Source organism: Hypanus sabinus, chromosome 9 (genome assembly GCF_030144855.1).
Source record: "Hypanus sabinus isolate sHypSab1 chromosome 9, sHypSab1.hap1, whole genome shotgun sequence".
Classification (NCBI taxonomy): domain Eukaryota; kingdom Metazoa; phylum Chordata; class Chondrichthyes; order Myliobatiformes; family Dasyatidae; genus Hypanus; species Hypanus sabinus.
The window spans coordinates 26266134-26287966 of record NC_082714.1 but is presented as its reverse complement, the minus strand read 5'-3'; the positions used below and the strand labels follow the sequence as shown (position 1 = coordinate 26287966).

The following is a 21833-nucleotide window of genomic DNA, read 5'->3' as shown; positions in this document are numbered from 1 at the left end:
CAGTGAAGGCAGATCCAAAGTACCTGTTCAACTCCTCTGCCATTTCCTTGTTCCCCATAATAAACTCACCTGTTTCTGTCTTCAAGGGACTAACTTTGGTCTTAACTAATTTTTTTCCTCTTCACATACCTAAAGAAGCTTTTACTATCCTCCTTTATATTCTTGGCTAGCTTACCTTCGTACCTCATCTTTTCTCCCCGTATTGCTTTTTTAGTTATCTTCTGTTGCTCTTTAAAAGATCCCCTATCCTCTGGCTTCCCACTCATCTTTGCTATGTGAAACTTCTTTGCTTTTATACTGTCCTTGACTTCCCTTGTCAGCCACTGTCGCCCCCTACTCCACTTAGAAACTTTCTTCCTCTTTGGAATGAACTGATCCTGCACCTTCTGTATTATTCCCAGAAATACCTGCCATTGTTGTTCCACTGTCATCCCTGCTAGGGTATCCTTCCAGTCAACTTTGGAGCTCCTCCCTCATGGCTCCATAGTCCACTTTGTTCAACTATAATACTGACACTTCCAATTTTCCCTTCTCTCTCTCAAATTGTAGATTAAAGCTCATCATATTATAGTCACTACCTCCTAATGGCTCATTTACCTCGAGTTCCCTTATCAAATTCAGTTCATTACACAACACTAAATCTAGAATTGCCTGATAGACTTCAGTACAAGCTGCTCTAAGGCACTCCACAAACTCCCTTTCTTGGGGTCCAGTACCAACCTCATTTTCCCTCATAGCAACCGTAGCATTACCTTTGTGACATGCCAATTTTAACTCTTGATTCAACTTGCACCATGTATCCAGGCTACTATTTGGGGGCCTGTAGATACCTCTCATTAGGGTCTTTTTGCCCTTACAGTTTCTCAGTTCTACCCATACTGACTCTACATCTCCTGATTCTAAGTCACCCCTCAGAAGGGACCGAATTTCATTCCTTACCAACAGAGCCACCCCACCCCCTCTGCCCACCTGTCTGTACTTTTGACAGGACGTATACCCTTGAATATTCATTTCCCAGCCCTGGTCTTCTTGCAGCCATGTCTGTTATTTCTACAACATCATACTTGATTTTAAAAAAAGATTTAGCACCAGTACATTATATATTAACAGCCAAATAAAATGCCTAAATTCATGGTAGCAACCCCATTTTGAAAGTATATTACAAGTGCCAGAGTTTACAAACTGGATGTATATTGACTTTTGAAACCATATAATCAAGACTAGTGACAATGGTATAAAAGAGACTCAATGCTAGCCCAGGCATATTTCAATGTTGCACAAGCACACGTGCTTCAACTTGTTTTCCAAGCTTATTCTTCAAAGTCCCAATATTCATGCACATGTTTGTAATGCACTTCAGCTCTTCAATGTATTTTGAATGTATTCAAAATAAAAAATATTTCTGCTAAGAAAAACACAAGTTATATCTAAAGAGATGGAAAAACTTGCACTAACTTCCCTGTGATGTGCTGACATTTAACTACATTATAGAGTGTTACTGACACCACACTATTATACTATGTTTTCTGACTCAGCATATTTGATAATATGACATCACTACTGTCATAGAAAGACCGGTTGATACCCTGAGAACACTTTCACATAATGATGGCCTCTGTTGGTCAAGAAATGGATCTGACCTGGATATGGCATTCGAGCTGTTGAAGTTGATACTCAAGCCAGGACACTTACAATATGGAGAGCAAGCTGTTGTTCATGCAGCAGGCTCCGCCTCTCTACACAGCCGATGAATCCAAAGGAATGACAGAGACTGATACAGACTCGCACCAGCGGCATCACAGGAGTTGCCAATCATCATTGAACATCACAGGAGTTGCCAAACAGCATTGAACTCAACATACGACTGCCTCAGGGACTCAAGCTCCGGGTTTTTCCTCAGGGTTTACTCCAGAAGCCTTCCCTTTGAATGGGTAAAGTTGAAAGGCAGCCGTGGTTTAAGATCAGAGTTTTCCTTCTAGATGAGCTGTCAATCACAGCTGATGAGCCCCATCTGCCCTAAGGGACTGGTTTTACAGGTGCCAGTAACCCAACTTTGCCCCTTCTCCTGTCAGTAGAAACAGTCCTACGGGGCTTAGCAGCCCATGAACGCCACAGCACACATGAACGCCAAGAGCAGAACTTAGCTGTCAGAGGCTATTTGAGACGCACTCCACTGAGAGCATTTGATAAGTAGTGGGAGCTTATCCCCACTACACCCACACCTGACAATGACAACCTTAAAGAACAAACTTATTTTATAAAAATTCCATTTTCATAATTCATTGAAGTTATATCTTCCAACCCGTAATTTCAAATCAGAAACATCTCATTCAAAATTGCAAAAATCATTCCGGGGAATAAAGACATTTTTATTCATTATCTGAACTTAGCTTGTCCAAAAAAAATAATGCTTCAAACATGGCTGGGAACACGCATTTAAATTGGATTTAAATATAATTTTGTTTCCATTCCATTATGTCTTTTGATAATAAGGCTACAAAGGCGAATACTGGAAGATATCAGTAAATATGCTCCTTCCTGATGTTAAGCATGTTTGAAAATCAAAATAGTTTTAAACTGCGTACCAATGGCTAAAATTCAAGTGAGGTGACCACTGTTATTTTAGCTGCGCTCAAGACATTGTGATAAATGAGCCAGATATCACCCCCCCACACACAATGGAACAGCCATTTCCACCATAAAGTTGGCATTATTAGCTTTCAATGTTACCTTTATTTAAACTATCTGAAGCCAAGATATAAACTCGAGACTTTAATTGCTTCCTACCTCCATCTCAATTTCACATCCCTATTTAGAAACATGCCAATCTGGGCTTTCAGTAAGCAACCCCCCCCCCCCCCCCCAAAACAGTGGGTATGTTAAACCACACAACATCTAAAAACCCGTGACTTATCCTTTACCATGCACAACTCAACTGCAAGCTTGCGCCACCTTCTAGGAACTGATCTCAAATGGGGTTTATCATATCTGTCTACAAACAAGCACAGATCAACATGACATGGCAGGAATGCACATTTTGCAGGATGTAATAAATGGATTCTGTGATGTCCAGCGAAATATAACTATAAAAGTGGTGATAGTGGGGGCGTGGGGTGGAATCCTATAACTTATGCCAGGCTATTTCAAAATTGTTTCACCTTTATGGCAAATATTGTAATATCATTTGCACTACCAGCAATATCTCCACTGAAATCTGATAGTCTCATTTCAATTCATCATCTCTTCTGAAGTTCAAAAGCCTGAGCAAATGCAAATTTGAAGAACTGTTTAAAGTGACCTCACTTCTTTGACTTGTTACAAGGTAGCCGAAGTTAAACAATCTGGGCTTCAGATCACAAAATAACTTTACAAACTAGTGTATTATTTAGTTTTCAATATGAACCTATATGGAATCACACTGAAATTGTAAAATAACTTGACTGCAATATGTTCACTTATTTGAAAAGACCACTTTTGAAAGATTGCTACCCTCCAGTACAGTTTTCAACTGCTTAAGTAGACAGGGAACGACACTCCAAAGAAAGCATTTTAGTAAATAGGGGTACAAAAACTGGCAAATACCCATGCCTCTATGCTTGATAATTTATTTGCGCAATGGACATTTCACCTGTAAAGATTTTGTATGAGATGTAAAGGGAATAGTGAAACTAAATGACAAGAAAAAGTTGACTAGTTGATCCCTTCCCTTTGTAATTCAACCTTTCAAGATTGAAAAAGACAATTAATGTTTTACAAGTATTTGTTGGCTAAGAGCTCTATAAAGTTATTCCCAGTTAAAACTACCTTATACCATGTCTTCTGGTATAATTACCAAGAATCATAACCAAAGTTCAATGCAGAAATCCTCTGCCCAAGAATATTTTAAGGTATGAAAGGTGGAGGCAGAGTGAAGTTCAGATGTTACTTAAAGGCAACTTGTTTGCTTGCATCTTCAGAAACAGCTCTATTTCCATCTTTAATATCTTTATTTCTCCCTTTCAGGGTTCTTTTGAAGACCCTGACCTGGAGTTACACACTAACTTCGTTCTTTGTGGGAATGGGACCCATTCTTGGGGTTTCAGGACTGGTTGTTGTTCGGCACGCCAAGGCTTTGGCCTGAGAACCCGGCTCGGAATTGGAAGCCGAAGATCTTGGGGCTCTGGAGGCAGGGAGATCGAGGATTGGTGTCATAGCAGGAGACGCATGTGTTGTCAGGGAGTCAGAAAATCTACTGCCCTATGCCCGAAGACCCAAGATCTTTGCGATCTTTGGGAACAGAGCTTGAAAAAAAGAGACATAATGACTTCTAGCATCACAAACCAGTGAGTTGTTATGTCTCCCCACTTGTTGGAAAAATAGACACCTCCTTCTCCTTTACGAGGGAGAGAAAGAACCTGTGGTATGTCAAATGCTGGGTGAAACGTGAGGTCTTTGGAATAACTCTAAATCTTTGTTTTTCCTGTTGCTTTTCACACTTGAGTGCTCAGTGGCAGTGCCAATGCTTGCTTTTTTTCGTCAGCCTATGGGGGGGGGGATTGTTGCTTGCTGCAGGGAGGGAGGGGAGGGGAGCGGAGCTGGGGGGACTTTGGGGTTCTTACATTTAACTGTCATTCATTCTCTGGGGCACTTTTGTTTTCAAAGAAAAAGCATTTCAGGATGTACATTGAACACATTTCTCTGACGTTAATTTGGACCTTTGAATATTTAACTTTGTGTTGAACTTTGATCTAGTGTTAATGAAGAAAATTATGAAAATGAGTAGCTGTTAACTTGCTTGAAACTTTGCAAGTGCTTCCTGCCACCGTCTTTTTTCCCCATAGGTGGTATTGAAGAGTTGGGATTTGTCCATTTGTGAAATGCTGAACTTTATGACAACTTGTCAAAGTATTTTGTAGCTGTTGTGCCACAGCCTCGGTATACGGCAGAGGGAGTAAACATAGAGCCAGAGGATTGCGTTAACTATCACATTGAATATTGTCATGACATTCATCCATAGTGGAAAATGCAATCACTCTGAAGAGTATTTCACTATATTTATGACTTCTTCCATGTAGATGAACCTTTCCAGTATGTCAAAGAGCTCTGAAGTTAGACAGTTAAGACTATCTAGGTGGAGATGGCAATTTCTTGGTAATTCAAGACAAAGCAACAAAATGCTTACCTCTGTAATACGTAGAGGGGAATTTTTGAAGATGGAACATCCACTCACGTCTCTGAAGACAATAAATGCTCCAGACGAGCTTTTACACTTAATGGATACCAGCACCACAGAAGATAGCAATATTCTTCATGAACATCCTACTCCCAAGAGTTGTTTAAAATGATTACCCATGACAATATGTAACAGAAAAGTTCTGATTCTTAGGTTTCTGCATTGTAGCTTCACCAGGTAAAGAAAAACAGTGGCATGCAAAAGTTTGAGCACCCCTGGTCAAAATTTATGTTACTGTGAAGAGCAAAGCAAGTATAAGATGAACTGATCTCCAAAAGTCAAAGTTAAAGATGAAACATACTTTTCAACATTTTAAGCAAGATGAGCATATTATTTTTGTCTTGAACAATTTTAGCGTGGAAACAGGAAAGGAGTACATGCAAAAGTTTGGGCACACCAAGAGATCTGAGTTCTCAGATAACTTTTACCAAGGTCTCAGACCGTAATTAGCTTGTTAGGGCTATGGCCTGTTCACAATCATCGTTAGGAAAGGCCAGGTGATGCAAATTTCAAAGCTTTATGAATACGGTGACTCCTCAAACCTTGTCCCAACAATCAGCAGCCATGAACTCCTCTAAGCAGCTGCCTAGCACTCTGAAAATGAAAATAAATGATGCCCACAAAACAGAAGGCTACAAGAAGGTAGAAAAGCGTTTTGAGGTAGTCGTTTCCTCAGTTCGTAGTGTAATTAAGAAATGGCAGTTAACAAAGTAACGGTAGAGATCAAGTTGAGGGCCGGAAGACCAAGAAAACTTTCTGAGAGAACTGCTCGTCAGATTGCTAGAAAGGCAAATCAAAACCTCTGTTTGATTGCAAAAAAACCTTCAGGAAGATTTAGCAGACTCTGGACTGATGGTGCACTGTTCTACTGTGCAGTGACACTTGCACAAATGTGACCTTCATGGAAGAGTCATCAGAAGAAAACCTTTCCTGTGTCCTCACCACAAAATTCAGCATCAGAAATTTGCAAAGGAACATCTAAACAAGCCTGTTGCATTTTGGAAACAAGTCTTGCTGTCTGATGAAAATAGAACTCTTTGGCTGCAATGTTTGGAAAAAAAAGGGTGCAGAATTTCATGAAAAGAACACCTCTCCAACTGTTAAGCACAGGGGTGGATCGACCATGCTTTGGGCTTGTGTTGCAGCCGGTGGCATGAGGAACATTTCACTGGCAGAGGGAAGGATGAATTCAATTAAATACCAGCAAATTCTGGAAACAAACATCATACCATCTGTAAAAAAGCTGAAGATAAAAAGAGGGTGGCTTCCACAACAGGATAATGATCCAAAACACACCTCAAAATCCACAATGGACTACCTATAAGAGGCGCAAGCTGAATGTTTTGCCATGGCCCTCACAGTCCCCCGATCTAAACATCATTGAAAATCTGTGGATAGACCTCAAAAGAGCAGTACATGCAAGACGGCCCAAGAATCTCACAGAACTAGAAGATTTTTGCAAGGAAGAACGGGCAAGAATCCCCCAAACAAGAATAGAAAGACTCTTAGCTGGCTACAGAAAGCATTTACGAGTTGTGATACTTGCCAAAGGGGGTGTTACTAAGTACTGACCATGTAGGGTGCCCAAACTTTTGCTTCGGGCCCTTTTCCTTTGTTATTTTGAAACTGTAAAAGATGGAAATAAAAAAGTAATCTTGATTAAGATATTAAAGAAGTGTGTCATCTTTAACATTATGCCTTTTGGAAATCAGACATTTTTTACTCACTTAGCTATTCACAGTAACAGAAATTTTGACCGGGGTGCCCAAACTTCTGCATACCACTGTATTTAATGTACATCCATCATGGTTTATAGTTCTGGTTGTCCACAAATGTGCTTTCAGTTTAAAGCTGTTTAAGATTTCATGAATTAATACAGCTTGAGACAACACAATGAGATGTGCTCTTAACTTTGTCACAGCAGGGTCTATGCTAGCATTGCTCTTGCCCAATGTGCCAGAGGTTGAAACATACGACTTAAAGGTGATATTGAAGTGAGTTTGGGAGAAGTGTTCTCGCTTCCAAATTGGACAGCAGATCCACCTGACAAAATTTAGGAGACTGCATCACCAACTTGTGATAGATAACGAATTCTCACTTGTTGCTTGCATCTCCCAGCATTACTCCAAATGGCATTCTACACAGACCACTAATAATTCAGAAGATGGCAATCAGGAGATATCAATGCTGTATCTGACCTGGCATCATCAGTCAGTACAAGATCCAAGGTGATCTAGCAAATTTCAAGAACTGCGCTGCCATTTCTCTTACTCACCTTGTTAGTAAGCATATCCTGTATTCCACTGTCCTCTCTTACTGGATTCCTCCTCTGTTAGCTCACTACTATTTCCACTCATCTGTCAGCTTCTCATATCATTCACTCCTCCCCCATCTTCCCCTCTCAGCTGATCTTCCCTACCACCTGCCAGATTGTAATCCTCCCCCTCACTTCCACCTCTCATTCTGGCCCCTGCCCTGTTCTTTTCAGTCCTGATGAGGGGCCTCAGCATGAAATGCCCTGATGAATGGTTTCAGCCCGAAATATCAACTGTACTTTTTCCATAGACGGTGCCTGGCCTGCTAAGTTCCTCTTGTATTTTGTGTATGTTGCTTGGGTTTCCAGCATCTGCAGATTTTCTCTTGTTTGAAACATTGACTGTTTGCCTCTCTCCATGGATGCCGCCTGATCTGCTAAGCTCCCCCCCGGGGGGGGGGGGGCATCTGCACTTTATTGATCATGTAGTCTGGGATTCAATGTGACAGAAAAGTTTCTGTAAATCTGTCAAGTAATTCCCAGACTACTGTTGGACACCTCCGTCAGATGTAAACCACTGGAAACCCAAAAGCAGGGCTTCATATCATTTAAGGGCAGATACACACGTCTAAATTTGATGCCAAGAGCTCAGTCACATGGTCTACTAGTTCCTATATATTGTCATAGTTGTCTTAAAACAAATGACACTTTCAGCAATTGCAACAAGTTAACTATGTTGATGTGGGACTAAGCTCTTGAAGACAAGTTAGGCAAAGAATTCCATCCTTTAAGACAGGGGCTCTTAACCTTTTTTATGCCATGGACCACTTTGGCAATCCAGTGAAGCTTATGGACCCCTTCTCAGAATAATGTATTTAAATATATAAAATACACTGGATTACAAAAGAAACCAATTACATTGACATACAGTTCAAAATATTTTAAAAACAAATTTGAGATATAGCATTATATGTGCTTCTTTATTAACACATTAAATAACAAGTAGTGATGAATGCTGTAAACAACATTGAGATATTTGTAACAACTGTAATGTGATATGAAACATCTGGGATTTCTATTGGTGACAAAGTCAAAGGTACTGCTGATACTACAGTGGTTTGTTGCCTACATCCATAATTGAAGGAAACCCTGAATTTCAGACAGGTTGGTGATGTAACCTCTTGTTAATATTTTCCCATCCAAGTTCACAGACCTCCTGGAATCTATCTATAGACCCCAGGTTAAGAACCTTTGCTTTAAGATCTAATTAATTCCTTTTAACTAGTATGGCAGTTTAATGATCACCATTGTCATAATGTTTTTTATCTTCTATTTTACTTAATTAGCTTTAAATCATGCTGTCATGGTGAGATTTCAAAGCTGATATCTGGATCATGAGTCATCCAAAAACAATCACTAAGCTTTCATTCTGAATGTTCACTGGCAATACCTAGTACTTGCTACTTCACTGAACATGACCTAACTGGCCCACATTCAGTAGATCAAAAAATTCTATTTAACTCCACCTCAAGCATGCATCCAAGGTGCTGCCTCCCTCCCCCAGACCATATGTAAACATACTGTACCGCCTCAGATCTATCCCTTGATCAAGAACACCCTACTGTAGAAATGCCCTTTTTTTCCACTCATTTGGTTCTGACACAGCACTCTACTGGTTGATTTTTCTTGATCCCTTATTTAACCCCCGAGCATCTAAAACTACCACCCATTTCTCAAACTGCATCAACTTACATATACCATTGTTATCCCTACTGGCTGACAAATGGACACCTGGTTAATCAATTACTCAATTTCAAATTCCACGATCATGAAATCCACACTTGGCCTTCCCCCACCTCCCTGGCTCTAAAACTTCCCTGGCACTGAAATTTCACGTACTCATGAAGTGTCATTTCAGTATTGGTGGCATGTCTTCAACTGCCAAAGCTCTGGAATCCTTTCTAAAACTCTTCTGTGCTTGTCCCTCCTTATAATCATCTCTTCTGACCAATTTTTATTAACTACCTTAGCATTTTGAAATTCACTAGCAGTTCATTTGTGTGAACAAGTTTCTTAGTATAACTATTTGAACACAGGATACTGTTGGAGTATTGTTTCTGGCAAAATAAAGTCCAACCTTTAGATTTAGTTTTGGCTATTACATTGCTACTTTAATTACTATAACAGACTAGCCACTAGAATCGTCATTAACTGTAGCACAAATACATACCGTCTAATAAATCCATGCGCATTAAATGCAAGCTGTTTGTAGCATGATGTCTTCAAAAAGTGCTGAAAGTAGCCAACATGACAATTACGGTACAGTACTCCTAAAGAGCATACCAGCATGCATCTTAGCTGTGGTTGTATATTAAAGTGTTGATTCAACAGCTAATAATTTCACCCCATGCGAATTTGAACTAAAGAAAAGGTTTCTGAAATGTGCACCCACGAAGTTAAGTCATTACTCGACAGAAGCTGTACAAAGTTTATTCTGCCTTGAATTTTCAAAAAGAATTTATTTAAGAAAATAAACGAAAATCCCTAAGTTTTACTCTGTAATTCGATACTTTAGCGCTCACTTCTATGAAGAAATAAACCATTCCGTCATTTTCTCAAAGAAAGAACAGAAGCTTCACATCTAGATGAAGTGCAAACTGACGACATATTCAGATTGACGTCGGTTTCCACATATGGGCCTCGAGCCTTTTTGTAACAAGTTTCCCGACTAACATATGGAACGTTTCGCAACGATAAATATATATATACGTATACACACACACCTTGTAAGAATTATACTTAAAACTGGCGTTGAGAGTCAACTACGTTTTAAGTAATGAGGCCTAAAGTTGACATAGGTTGCAAAACAGATTTTTACCTTTTCTTGGTCGACAATTAGCCGAAGATAAAATGCAGCGGTATTTTGGACAAACGATGGAACTCAAACGATCAGCCTCTTTCCGCCTCGGAGCCACCTTTACCCACCCTATCGCCATAACCCTGCTGTTACGGCCAAATGAACAAAGGCCCCAAGTTGCCCTACCGCTGCCGCACTCACTTTCCTCCCAGTGCTCTCGCTTCTCTTCCCCCCCCCCCTTCCCGGAATAAAAAATACATTTTATTACCTTCTGGCGACTCGGCGGCCTCATCTGAGCCCCTCAGGAACGAGGGAACGAATTCTGCTGCGTGGACATTGGGAACGAAAGGCTTGGCGTTCACGTTGAGCTTAGAAAAAGAGGAGTTCATCTGGGCCTCGACATCCGTGTCGGCCGCCAGCTCCCAGGAATCAGGGGCGTAATCCGCCACGTCTTTCGGATCCATGGCTGTACAGAGAAATGTTGCTGGGTTTAAAGATAACGTGTCTTTTCCTCTCCTCCCGTCAGCTCTTTCTCCCCTCCCTCGGACACTGCTGATGCGCGCGTCTGCAGGAGGCCTCAGACCAGGGCTATGGCTCCGCCGGTAACAAGCCGAGAGCCGCCTCAACTCAGCTCGGTCCTCGTGTGTATCCCGAAAGGGCTGACGTACGCTTACGTGATAGACTGGAGATAAACGGCGGCCTCTGCGCCTGCGCGATCGGCAGGCACAGCACTGTGGGAACTGTAGTTTCGCCGGCCACGAACTCGACGCGCCCTTCTGGCGCACGGAACTACGCTAACCAGAGAGGCCCGCGGTAACAGCCGGGATGCGTGACCTCGCCGCTAAACTGTCGAGTTCCTATCCCGTTAGGTAGATTTTGAAGAATCAGCGGTATTGTCGCGGGGGTGCAAGAAACCGGAGAGAATTAAAACGAAGCGAGGTTTCGGTGTTCACTTTTCAGGGGCATGGGCATCTGGCCTTGTATGGGCGCAATCTAAAGGAAGTTTTTTTTTAGCCGGGCTCGGTTTGCAGAAGTGTACAGAAGCCTGGACCTTCCCTAGTTTCTGTGCGAGTTTTATGTATGTCATTTTATGCACACTGCAGTCCTTTAGACAGGAAACAATTTACTAAAATTGAAGGATGAATCACATTACATACTTTCAACACTAGTTCTTCGGCCTTGTAAGAGTCACCGGGTAAACGAATTGGAATACAAAATATTATATCCCATTAAAACAATAGAATATCGGAATTATTCACCTCTTTGACCATACTCTGCTTAGTCAATAGGATCGTGGATGACCTTTGACTACAAACACCATTTTCTGCCCTCTCCCCGGTTCTCTTGATTTATTTAATATCTAGAAATCAATTGATAATCAGTTTTATGCACAATATGTGATTCAACCTCCACAGTTCTTCAGGGAAAAGAGTTCAAAGATCTCTTTTGGGTAAAGAAATTTCTTGTTGGTCTGGTCCTTATTGATCTACCGTGACCTAAGTTTGAGACTTGTCAGCTTGGGGAAATATTCTTTCTGCATCTACTTTGTCAAGTTTGCATGTTTCCAGGATGTCACTTCGCATTCTAATGAGATCTAAAGCATAACAACATTACCTCATTAGACAATTTCTAGTGTGACAGATGTAATTCCCAGAACGAGTCTTATGACTCTTTGCTGCACTCCTATAAGAAGTATCTTCTAAGTAAGAAGATGAAAAATATTGTCCAAGAGTAGTCTTGGCATTGCTTAAGGTTAATAGTGGTAAGATACTATAGTCTTGTAATGAAATCCTTTTGCAATAAAGGCCTTCCTAAGTGCCTGCTACAACTATGTATTGGCTTCCAATGAGTTTAGTGCAAGAACACCAAGCTAACTTACAATTCTCACCATTTAAAAATACTCAGTGTTCCTGTACTTCTTTTGTATTCAAGTGGATAGATAACTTGGTGCTTTTTCACTTTGTACTCCTACCATGTTGTCGCCCATCAGCTTTTCTATATAATCTTGAAGTCAGTATATCCTCATCATGTGTCACTTTCTCATTACATTTCATACTAACAGAAATATTGCATTTAGCCCACACTAGTCACAGCTTTTCAATTTAACAAGGACACATTTATTCCTAATCTTTGTTTTCTAACACTAAATTCACACCAACATATTTTTCCAATTCCATATATTCTAGCTTTGTTCATAAGTCGTTCACATTAGGCTTGATTGAAAGCCTTCTGAAATTTTATATAAAGCATGTACTCATTCCCATTCATCCACTGCACTTAATACATTCTCATTGCCAGAAATGATGTCTCTTTCATAAATCACTGTTGACTGTTACTTTCTGTTTCCTGATGCAGAGTCTTTTAATAAAGAATCCAGTGGATATTTCACATAGAAATTACTGTACTTCATCCACTTACTGAGATATTACATCAATAACTTGTATTTATAAAGGCCTTTGCTCTGATAAATAATGCTCCAAAATGCTTGGGAGGGTTTTTCCAATAGAAAATGGACAAGCCTCCTAAGTAGATATTTCAACAAGAAGTTTGGTTAAAATGATAGATTTTAATTATTGCAGAATGACAAATTTTTTTAAAGGTATTTCAGAAATTCTGATTCTGACAACTAAATGTATGGCCAGTTATTGGCTGTTGATTGTCAAAGAATGGAGGGGTGACAGAGTTTGTAAAGACAGGGATTTTAAGATTGTGGCATTATTTAACCAAAATCCTGTGTGAAGGTCAGAATGCATGGGAGTGATAAGTGAACAGAATAAGTTAGGAAATCATCAGAATTTTGGATGATCTCAAGTTTATTAAGCTGGAATAAATTTTATTTAATCAATTTTTGATATTGGAAAAACAATCTTGCAAGTTTAAAATACATTTTATGTCAAATACAATAGCAGAAAAGAATTATGGTCTGTATATGCTCATGTATTACGACTGTTTCATATTCACAAGACTCCACATGTAACAAATTAAATGCACCTTAAGAAATGCCTTTTGAGTGTTTTAGCTTATATAATATTCCATTAGGAGGAGCTCATAGCCGAATCTAATTCAAGATATTTTTGAACTTTTGCATATTACAGATTTGCCACAGACTATTTAATTAGTTTTACAGTGCCTCTAATTCTATTCATAGGCTCAAAGACAACTTGAAAGCAGACTATTAGTTCTGTATGCAGTTTTTATCCTTCACATTTCTCTTTAAATTGAATAAATATTGAAATTAAAATGACTTCATTATGCTTTCTCTCAAAGCTGCCATTCTATTTTTCCATCCCTGCAGAGATAATTTAGAACAAAGAACATAGAAATATACAGCCACAGTACAGGCCCATATGTTGTGCCAACCTTTTAGCCTATTCAAAGCTCAATCTAACCCTTCCCACCTATGTAGCCCTCCATTTTTCTGTCTTCCATGTGTCTATCTTCGAGTTTCCTAAATGTCCCTAATACATCTGTCTCCACCACACCCCTGGCACCCAGCACTCTTTGTGTAAAACAACACTTACCTCTGACCCTTTACTTTCCTCCAATCAACTTAAATTTATGTCCCCTCATATTAGCCATTTCCATCTGGGAAAAATCTCTGGCTGCACCTCTTATTATCTTGCGCACTTCTATCAAGTCGCCTCTCATTCTTCTTCGCTCCAAAGGGAAAAGGCCCTAGCTGGCTTAACCTATCCTCATAAGGCATGCTCTCTAATCAAGGCAGTATCCTGGTAAATTTCCTTTGCACCCTGTTTAATTCTTCTACATAATTCCTACAAGGTGACCAGAACTGAACACAATATTCCAATGTGTTCCAAGCAGGGTTCTATAGAGCTGCAACATTACCTTGTAGATCTTTGATTAATGAAGGCCAACACATCAAATGCTTTCTTAACAACCCGATCAGCTCTATTCCCTTGTTGGAATTAATTCCTGTGAAAGGAGCCAGACACCTTGAAGTTACCCTTTTCATTTCAAGAAGTACTGGAATGTTAAATCTCATGCCAAGCTGCCTAGAAAACACTACCACTGATATTCAGCTTCAGTAAGGGAAAACCAAAAGACTGCAGATACTGAAAGTTGAATCAAAGCTGACAATACAACTAGTGTTTGGGTGAGATGTCAAACTGAACTCCTGAATCCCTTAGAAGTGGACATTAAAATATCTTTATACTGTTCTGATGATGAGCAGAATGTTTATCTCCAGAATCCTAACAAGTATTTAGAGTAAAGATTTATGAGGATGTTAGCAGGATTTAAACAACTGGGTTATAGGGAGAGGTCAGACAGTCATTTATTCATTAGAGTTCAGAAGTTAAAGCAATGATCTCATGTAGATATATAAAATCATGAGGGGCAGATTTTCCAAGGTTGGTGAATCAAAATCTACAGGACATGGTTTTTAGGCTGGAGGTGACAGCGTTAACAGGAGCCAGAGAGGCCTTTTTGTTACTGTATATGGAACCAACTGCCAGAGGGAGTTGTTAAGGCAGGAACAATAGATTATTGAAGAAGTACGTTGACAAGTGTATCAATGACAAGAGTTCAGAGGGAGGTGGGCCAAGTGAGTAAATGGATTAGCTTGAATATACATCATGGTCAGCACAGACAAATATGGGCCAAAGGGCCTTTTTTGTGCTGTACAACTCTGTCTCAAGATCAACATCACTGAAGCAAACTGTTTGCATTTTGCTGTTAAGTAAGAACTTGCTATGTTAAAATTAGCTAATTCATAGTTTGTATGACCTGCCTTGAATTTGTTTCAAGATTATACAAAATTATAATTTCTTTTATTATTTGTTATTATTCATTCAAGGGATGCAGCTTCACAGGCTGACCCAAAGTTTAATTGTCTCTGAGACGGTGGTGAAGCACTGCAGTACTTGCAGGTAGTGTATATAATACTTTTAATGTAGGTATGATAAGATGTCATTATATTACTTGACTTACACTATCCAAATAGATTTAAAGATACAATATTTTTAAATAATACATCTGTTATGTTTGCTACCGATGGGTGCAACAATATGTCTTGAATAATCCTCTTGTCATATGTGGGGTAGATATATTGCCTCATTCACAATTAGTTGATAAATTATAAAAGTTAACATGGCTGTACTCAATGGGGAAAATAAGATCACATTTTTTCAGAGAATGTGTTACACAGCTCAATTTTTCCTTATCCACATTACTGTTTCAAATTATACTACCCTTGGTGACTATAAATGTTTTTCTCTTCTTCAAAGATCCTCTTTGTCTAAGCTTTTAATCAGTAATTCTAATATTTCTTTAACCTCATTTCATTACTTTGGGACATTTCACAGAGTTTAAACTGCCAAATCAGTACAGGTTTTTTTCTAGGCATGATTAACATAAATGACTTGATTTTCAAAATTCTGAAGTATTTAGATATAATTGTATTTTATGCAGTGTTCCACTAAATTTGGTTACAATATTTGAATAGTTAGGCAAAGCACTTTTTCAGTTCTCTGTAATGTAATAATTATGGTAAACAGATGAACAATGCCATTTATGATTACACATAAATATATCTAAAATTATGTGCATTAAATTATTGTTGTAACCTCTAAGAAAGCTACTGCTTTTAGGCTCAAATATGATGTAATACTTGAGATTAATGGATATATATTTATGGGAAACTCAACTTGCATATTACAACTTTATTTAATTTAGGTCCTTCAAAATTACAGGGGAACAAAATCTTACGTGCTGTATTAAGTTCCAGTTTTGAGAGGGGAATAGATAGTGCACTAATCTATTTTGTTACTCATTAGCCTCAAAAAAGCGGCATTGATCCATGTTTCAGTTTTCTTAGTTACTCCAGTCCATTATCTGTTAAATGCAGGCTGTTTTACTTTCTCATTTGTTAATAATATAATACGCATTTCAATTTAGAACTAATTTATTTTGATCAAATGCCAAACAGAAACCTTATATTTGAGGTGAATGGTCATATTTTCAGAATGAGCATGTAAAAGTATATTTCAGTAATGTGTGGAATGAGATAATGTGTGTCATATTAATTTTGTTCTGCTAAGTAAATCTTACAATGAATTCTGAATCCAGCCAGCAGAGAACATAGACAATGGTCCTTTATCAAAATTGAAGTAATGTTTAAATGGTAACCCAGTATAAGTCAGCAAGTACAACAGGAGTGACACATGAACAAGATATTCAGATCAGCACACAAAGTTTTGATTAGGGGGTGGAATGAGGAAGGTTGGCAAGAAGACTTTGAAACAGTCAGAATCAAGAGGGAATAAAGGCAGCATGGGAGTTTCAGAATGAGGTGAAGTAAGGATAGGGTGGAGTTTGGAAGTAGAATAAGTGATTTTCGTGGCAGTATGGATATGTGGTCTGGAGCTCACCTTAGAATCAAGTATCAAGTTTTTTTCTGGTTTAGTTTCAGTCATACATGAAAGTGAATGATACAATCAGAGGCTAGAGATCAGAGATTGTGATGGAAATTGAAGACGATGACTTTGCTCTTTCCAAAGTTATGATGGAGAAAATTGTAGGCTGTCCAGTGCTGTAGCAAACAATCTAACAATTTAGAGGTAGTTGAGGGTTGATGTGAACTAAACCTGGGTGTCACCAACATTCAAGCGATAATTTCAACCAAGGCAAAAGTTGAACTACAGTTAAGCCAAGGCTACAAGAAACAGGTATAATTCAGATCAAGATATTCTCTGGTGATTGGTTTAATCGCTAACTTCATTGAAAGATAATTGGTAAATTACAAATGGAAGCAATTTTTGACTTTTTATATTACCTTCATATTCACATGGGAAATGATTCCAGTGATGGTTCATCAAGGGACAGCAGATTTAATTTCAAACTAGCTACTAGAAAAAGGATTTAGTTATTTCCTGGCATACATGATGCATAAACTGTTCTCAGGCTTCCAGCTGGGTACAAGTGTTGATTTTAACCGATGTTTTGATGACAAACTCAACCATCTTCATCAGGGATGATGCCAAGGCATGTCTAGCCCAGTGGTGTATATACTCAACTCCCATTGTCCATTCTTCCTGATAGATTAAACCTCAACCAATCAGGTTTCCACTATCCCACCTTGCAAAAAAAATTGTATTCCAGTTCTTATTTAGAATGGGATCTTTGTCTTTCTTAATATTCTTATTCTCTCATCTTATCTCAATGGCCTTCTTCACTAGGCACTCCCAAAAGCCATTGATGTGGCACTGTAGTTTTGTACCGTTGAAGTGAATCCTGTGGTTACTGCATATGCAGTGTTCCTCTAACACCTATTTATCTGGGTAACTCAAATGGATACACCTCCTATGCTCCTTGATACAGTTTTCCTACATGGTCGTTATGCTTTGCTCCGCATTCACAAGGAATCCTGTAAATGCTAGCCGTCCTAAATCCCAGGTCATCTTTGACCCACATAATCTGAGATTTGAGATTCCTTCCAGGTTTGTGGGTGGTATTAATCTGATATTTCTTCAGGCTCCTGGCAATCCTTCCAGAAACTGTGGAAATATAGGGAAGACAAGTGGCAGTGGCAGGTTCCTCCTTGTTGTTAGGTTTCCTGGTTTTTCTGTCGGCCCCCCCTTAATCTGTTAGAAAACTAAGTATTTGATGTAATGTTTACTGGTTAGGTATGCAAAACCATTGACAGAATTCTGTAAATAAATTTATTAAAACCTACAGTTTAATGTGTTTTGTCTGTGAAAACTAAAATGCATTTTCTTTAACACAAATCAAGCATTGCTATTTGAATCTTTCATGGAACTCGTGTGCTTGGATGAGATGATCATGGTTACAGCTATGCCTTGTAGTTCTTACTGTGATTTATCTCAACTGTTTTCTAAGTGTGAAAATGAGAAGTTTGGAAGTGGGGCCATGTGCAAATGGAAATTGTGGACAAGTAAGCTCAAGAGATCATGTGGACCAAGAAGTGAGAAGATATTCTGTAATAGTTCTCATCTGAGCTAAAAATTTACCCGTGATGTACTGGGCTAAATCCAATACCTTTTGTAGGATTTTCTATTCAAAAGCATTGGTGTTTCCATACCAGACTGTGATGTAGCCAGTCAATACACTCTCTACTACAAATCTATAAAACATTGTCAAAGTTTTAGATGTTATGCCAAACCTCTGCAGACTCCTAAGGAAGAGAGACACTGCTGTGTTTTCTTAGCAATTGCACTTAAATGCTGGGCTCGGGACAGGTCCTCTGAAATGATAACTCTGAGGAATTTAAAGTTGTTGACCCTCTCCACCTCTGATCTTCTGATGAGGACTGACTCATGGTCCTCTGGTTTCTCTTTCCTGAAGCCTACAATCAGGATGCTCTTTAATGACCACAACTTTGCATTTGATACTATCATCCCTTTAAAACTAATCAATGAGCTTCAAATCCTTAGCACAAATACCTCCTTGTGCAACTGGATCTTTGATTTCCTCACTTGCAGACCCCAGTCAGTTTGGATTGGCAACAACGTCTCCTCCGCAATTTCCATCAGCACAGGTGCACCACAAGGCTGTGTGCTTAGTATCCTGCTTTACTTGTTTTACACTTATGACTGTGTGGTTAAGCACAGCTCCAATGCCATATATATTTGTTGATGACACCAATGTCATAGGTCAAATCAAAGGTGGTGATGAATCAGTATATAAGAGGGAAACTGAAAATCTGGCTGAATGGTGCCACAATAACAACCTCTCACTCTGTCAGCAAGACAAAGGAGCTGGTTATTGACTTTGGGATGAGGAAACCAGAGGTCCATGAGTACTTCATCAGAGGATCAGAGGTGGAGAGGGTCAACAATTTTAAATTCCTCAGTGTTATCATTTCAGAGGACCTGTCCTGGGCCCAGCATTTAAGTGCAATTACAAGGAAAGCATGGTAGTGCCTCTACTTCCACAGAAGTTTACAAAAATTCGGCATGACATCTAAAACTTTGAAAATTTTTTATAGTTATGTGGTGGAGAGTATATTGACTGGCTGCATTGCAGTCTGTTATGGAAACATTAATGCCCTTGAATGGAAAATCCTACAAAAAGTTGTGGATACTGCCCAGTCCATCGGAGGTAAAGTTCCCCGCACCACTGAACACATCCACACAGAGCATTGTTGCAGGAAAGCAGCATCCATCATCTGGAACTACCACTATCACTATCACCACCAACCAAGTCAAGCTCTCTTCTTGGCGTTGCCATCAGGAAAAGGTACAGGAACCTCAATTCAGGAACAGTTATTACCCTTCAACCATCAATCTCTTGAATCAGAGTGGATAACTTCATAACTTCACTCAATTTCACTTGCCCCATATCTAAACTGTTCCCACAACCTATGGACTCACTTTCAAGGATTCTTCACCTACATGTTCTCAATATTTATTGTTTATTGATTTCATTATCTATTTATTTATTTTCTCAGCTCAAGCTGGTTAAACCTCAGCTATGAGCATAGCCAAGCATGCTCATTTGTCAATTGCCAAGAACTTTTGGACTATTCTATTGGTGTTTAGTACTGTGAAGAACTGCATAGATATTACTGTGTAACTGTTGATGAAGTTTGTCCCTGCGTCGTCTCATGTCAGTCTCAGGTTCGATTATTCTGTAGTATACACACATTCTGAGTGTGTTTACTTCTAATGACCATTTCATGGGAGTCATTTTTCTCTTAACTGCTTGAGTGGTCTCAGTTGTAAGTGGACTTCTCCCCTGAGAAACACTCAGAGCAGTTGTAGCCTGTGGGGTTGGGGGCTACTCTGAGTGCTGGCAGTATCTTTTATTGGGTTCCCCATGCCTGCCCACCCATTCAGCAGTGCACCACTAAGCAGTTCACTTATTGTCATGCCCAGCGCTAACTCCGGGCAGCAGCTGTATCACTATTCCAAAGACTTCTCTCCATTTCTAAAGCGAAAAGGTAATGCTTTTAATACCTACAGCCAGGTTTTAGGTTCAGCTGCCCCTAACATGGAGAACAGATGCTTGCTAGAGCATCGCCCAATCTGGGTACAGACTTGTCTGGATATTATTATTATTTCTGCAAATACAAAAAATTATTATTATTAATAATAATAATAATTTTTTGTATTTGCAGAAATTGTTGTCCACCCTGTTGTGTGTGGTTTTTCGTTTATTTTATGATGAATATTGGATTTATAGAGTATGCCCATAAGAAATCAAATCTCAGGATGGTATATAGTGACATATATGTACTCTGATAACGAAATCACTTCAAACTTTTGAGGTTTGAACTTTTGAAATGTAGAATGAAGTCAAAGATGGGACCATGCAGGTATGTGAAGATAAGGATGTGGAATGAAAAACTTACGCTTCTGTTGAACATGAGGCTATCTAGCCCCAAGAGAAAAGGATAACGGGAAAAAGATCCATTATGAGTGGAAGAACGAAAAGTAGCATCATAAAAGATAATTGGACCCATTGCACCTCTCCTATTTAGTCAATGGTATAGTCTTGCACCCCATTTTCCATAGCAAGCAAACAGTTTACAAAACAAATTTGCAGTCAAATTAAGGGAAATATACTCCATTCTGTAGAGAGATCACTTATCTCATCTAGAATACGAAAGGAAGTATAAAATTATGGATTACATCATTCCTTAGAGATCCATAAAAGAATTGGAAGAGGTTGAACTAATGGCTAACATCCTCATTTCCTGAGGGAAGTACTTGTGTGGGAACAATTTCACGCTTGGACATGATACCATTCCATGAATAAATTTATTGCAATGATTTATAAACTTGTATGAGAATAATAAATTGCATAAGTTATGCTGTAAACGGTTCCCCATAGAACAGCACTTTCAAGGAGCGACTCCTTCAACAAGAGAAACTGGCTCATATAACCATATAACCATATAACAATCACAGCACGGAAACAGGCCATCTTGGCCCTCCTAGTCCGTGCCGAACCCTTAATTTCACCTAGTCCCACCTACCCGCACTCAGCCCATAACCCTCCACTCCTTTCCTGTCCATATACCTATCCAATTTTACCTTAAATGACACAACTGAACTGGCCTCTACTACTTCTACAGGAAGCTCATTCCACACAGCTATCACTCTTTGAGTAAAGAAATACCCCCTCGTGTTTCCCTTAAACTTCTGCCCCCTAACTCTCAAATCATGTCCTCTAGTTTGAATCTCCCCTACTCTCATTGGAAATAGCCTGTTCACGTCAACTCTATCTATCCCTCTCAAAATTTTAAATACCTCGATCAAATCCCCCCTCAACCTTCTACGCTCCAATGAATAGAGACCTAACTTGTTCAACCTTTCTCTGTAACTTAATTGCTGAAACCCAGGTAGCATCCTAGTAAATCGTCTCTGCACTCTCTCTAATTTATTGATATCTTTCCTATAATTCGGTGACCAGAACTGCACACAATATTCCAAATTTGGCCTTACCAATGCCTTGTACAACTTTAGCATTACATCCCAACTTCTGTACTCAATGCTTTGATTTATGAAGGCCAGCGTTCCAAAAGCCCT

At 39.2% G+C, this 21833-nt stretch overlaps 2 protein-coding genes across 3 annotated transcripts in view; one reads left to right on the top strand and one right to left on the bottom strand.

The window, feature by feature from the left end:
• The window catches only part of LOC132399202 (eukaryotic peptide chain release factor GTP-binding subunit ERF3A), a 51598-nt gene extending 40607 nt beyond the window's left edge, over window positions 1-10991 (bottom strand). The window contains exon 1 of the mRNA XM_059979342.1: window positions 10592-10991. Within this exon, the coding sequence (XP_059835325.1) occupies window positions 10592-10787 (196 nt within the window). The 5' untranslated portion in view covers window positions 10788-10991. The remainder of the gene's footprint in view (window positions 1-10591) is intronic.
• Window positions 10992-11079: 88 nt separating this feature from the next.
• The window catches only part of LOC132398799 (tumor necrosis factor receptor superfamily member 17-like), a 57489-nt gene continuing 46735 nt past the window's right edge, over window positions 11080-21833 (top strand). For both annotated transcript variants that reach the window (XR_009513799.1, XR_009513798.1), the window contains exons 1-2: window positions 11080-11192; window positions 15140-15212. The gene's annotated coding sequence lies outside the window, so the exon portion shown is untranslated. The remainder of the gene's footprint in view (window positions 11193-15139; window positions 15213-21833) is intronic.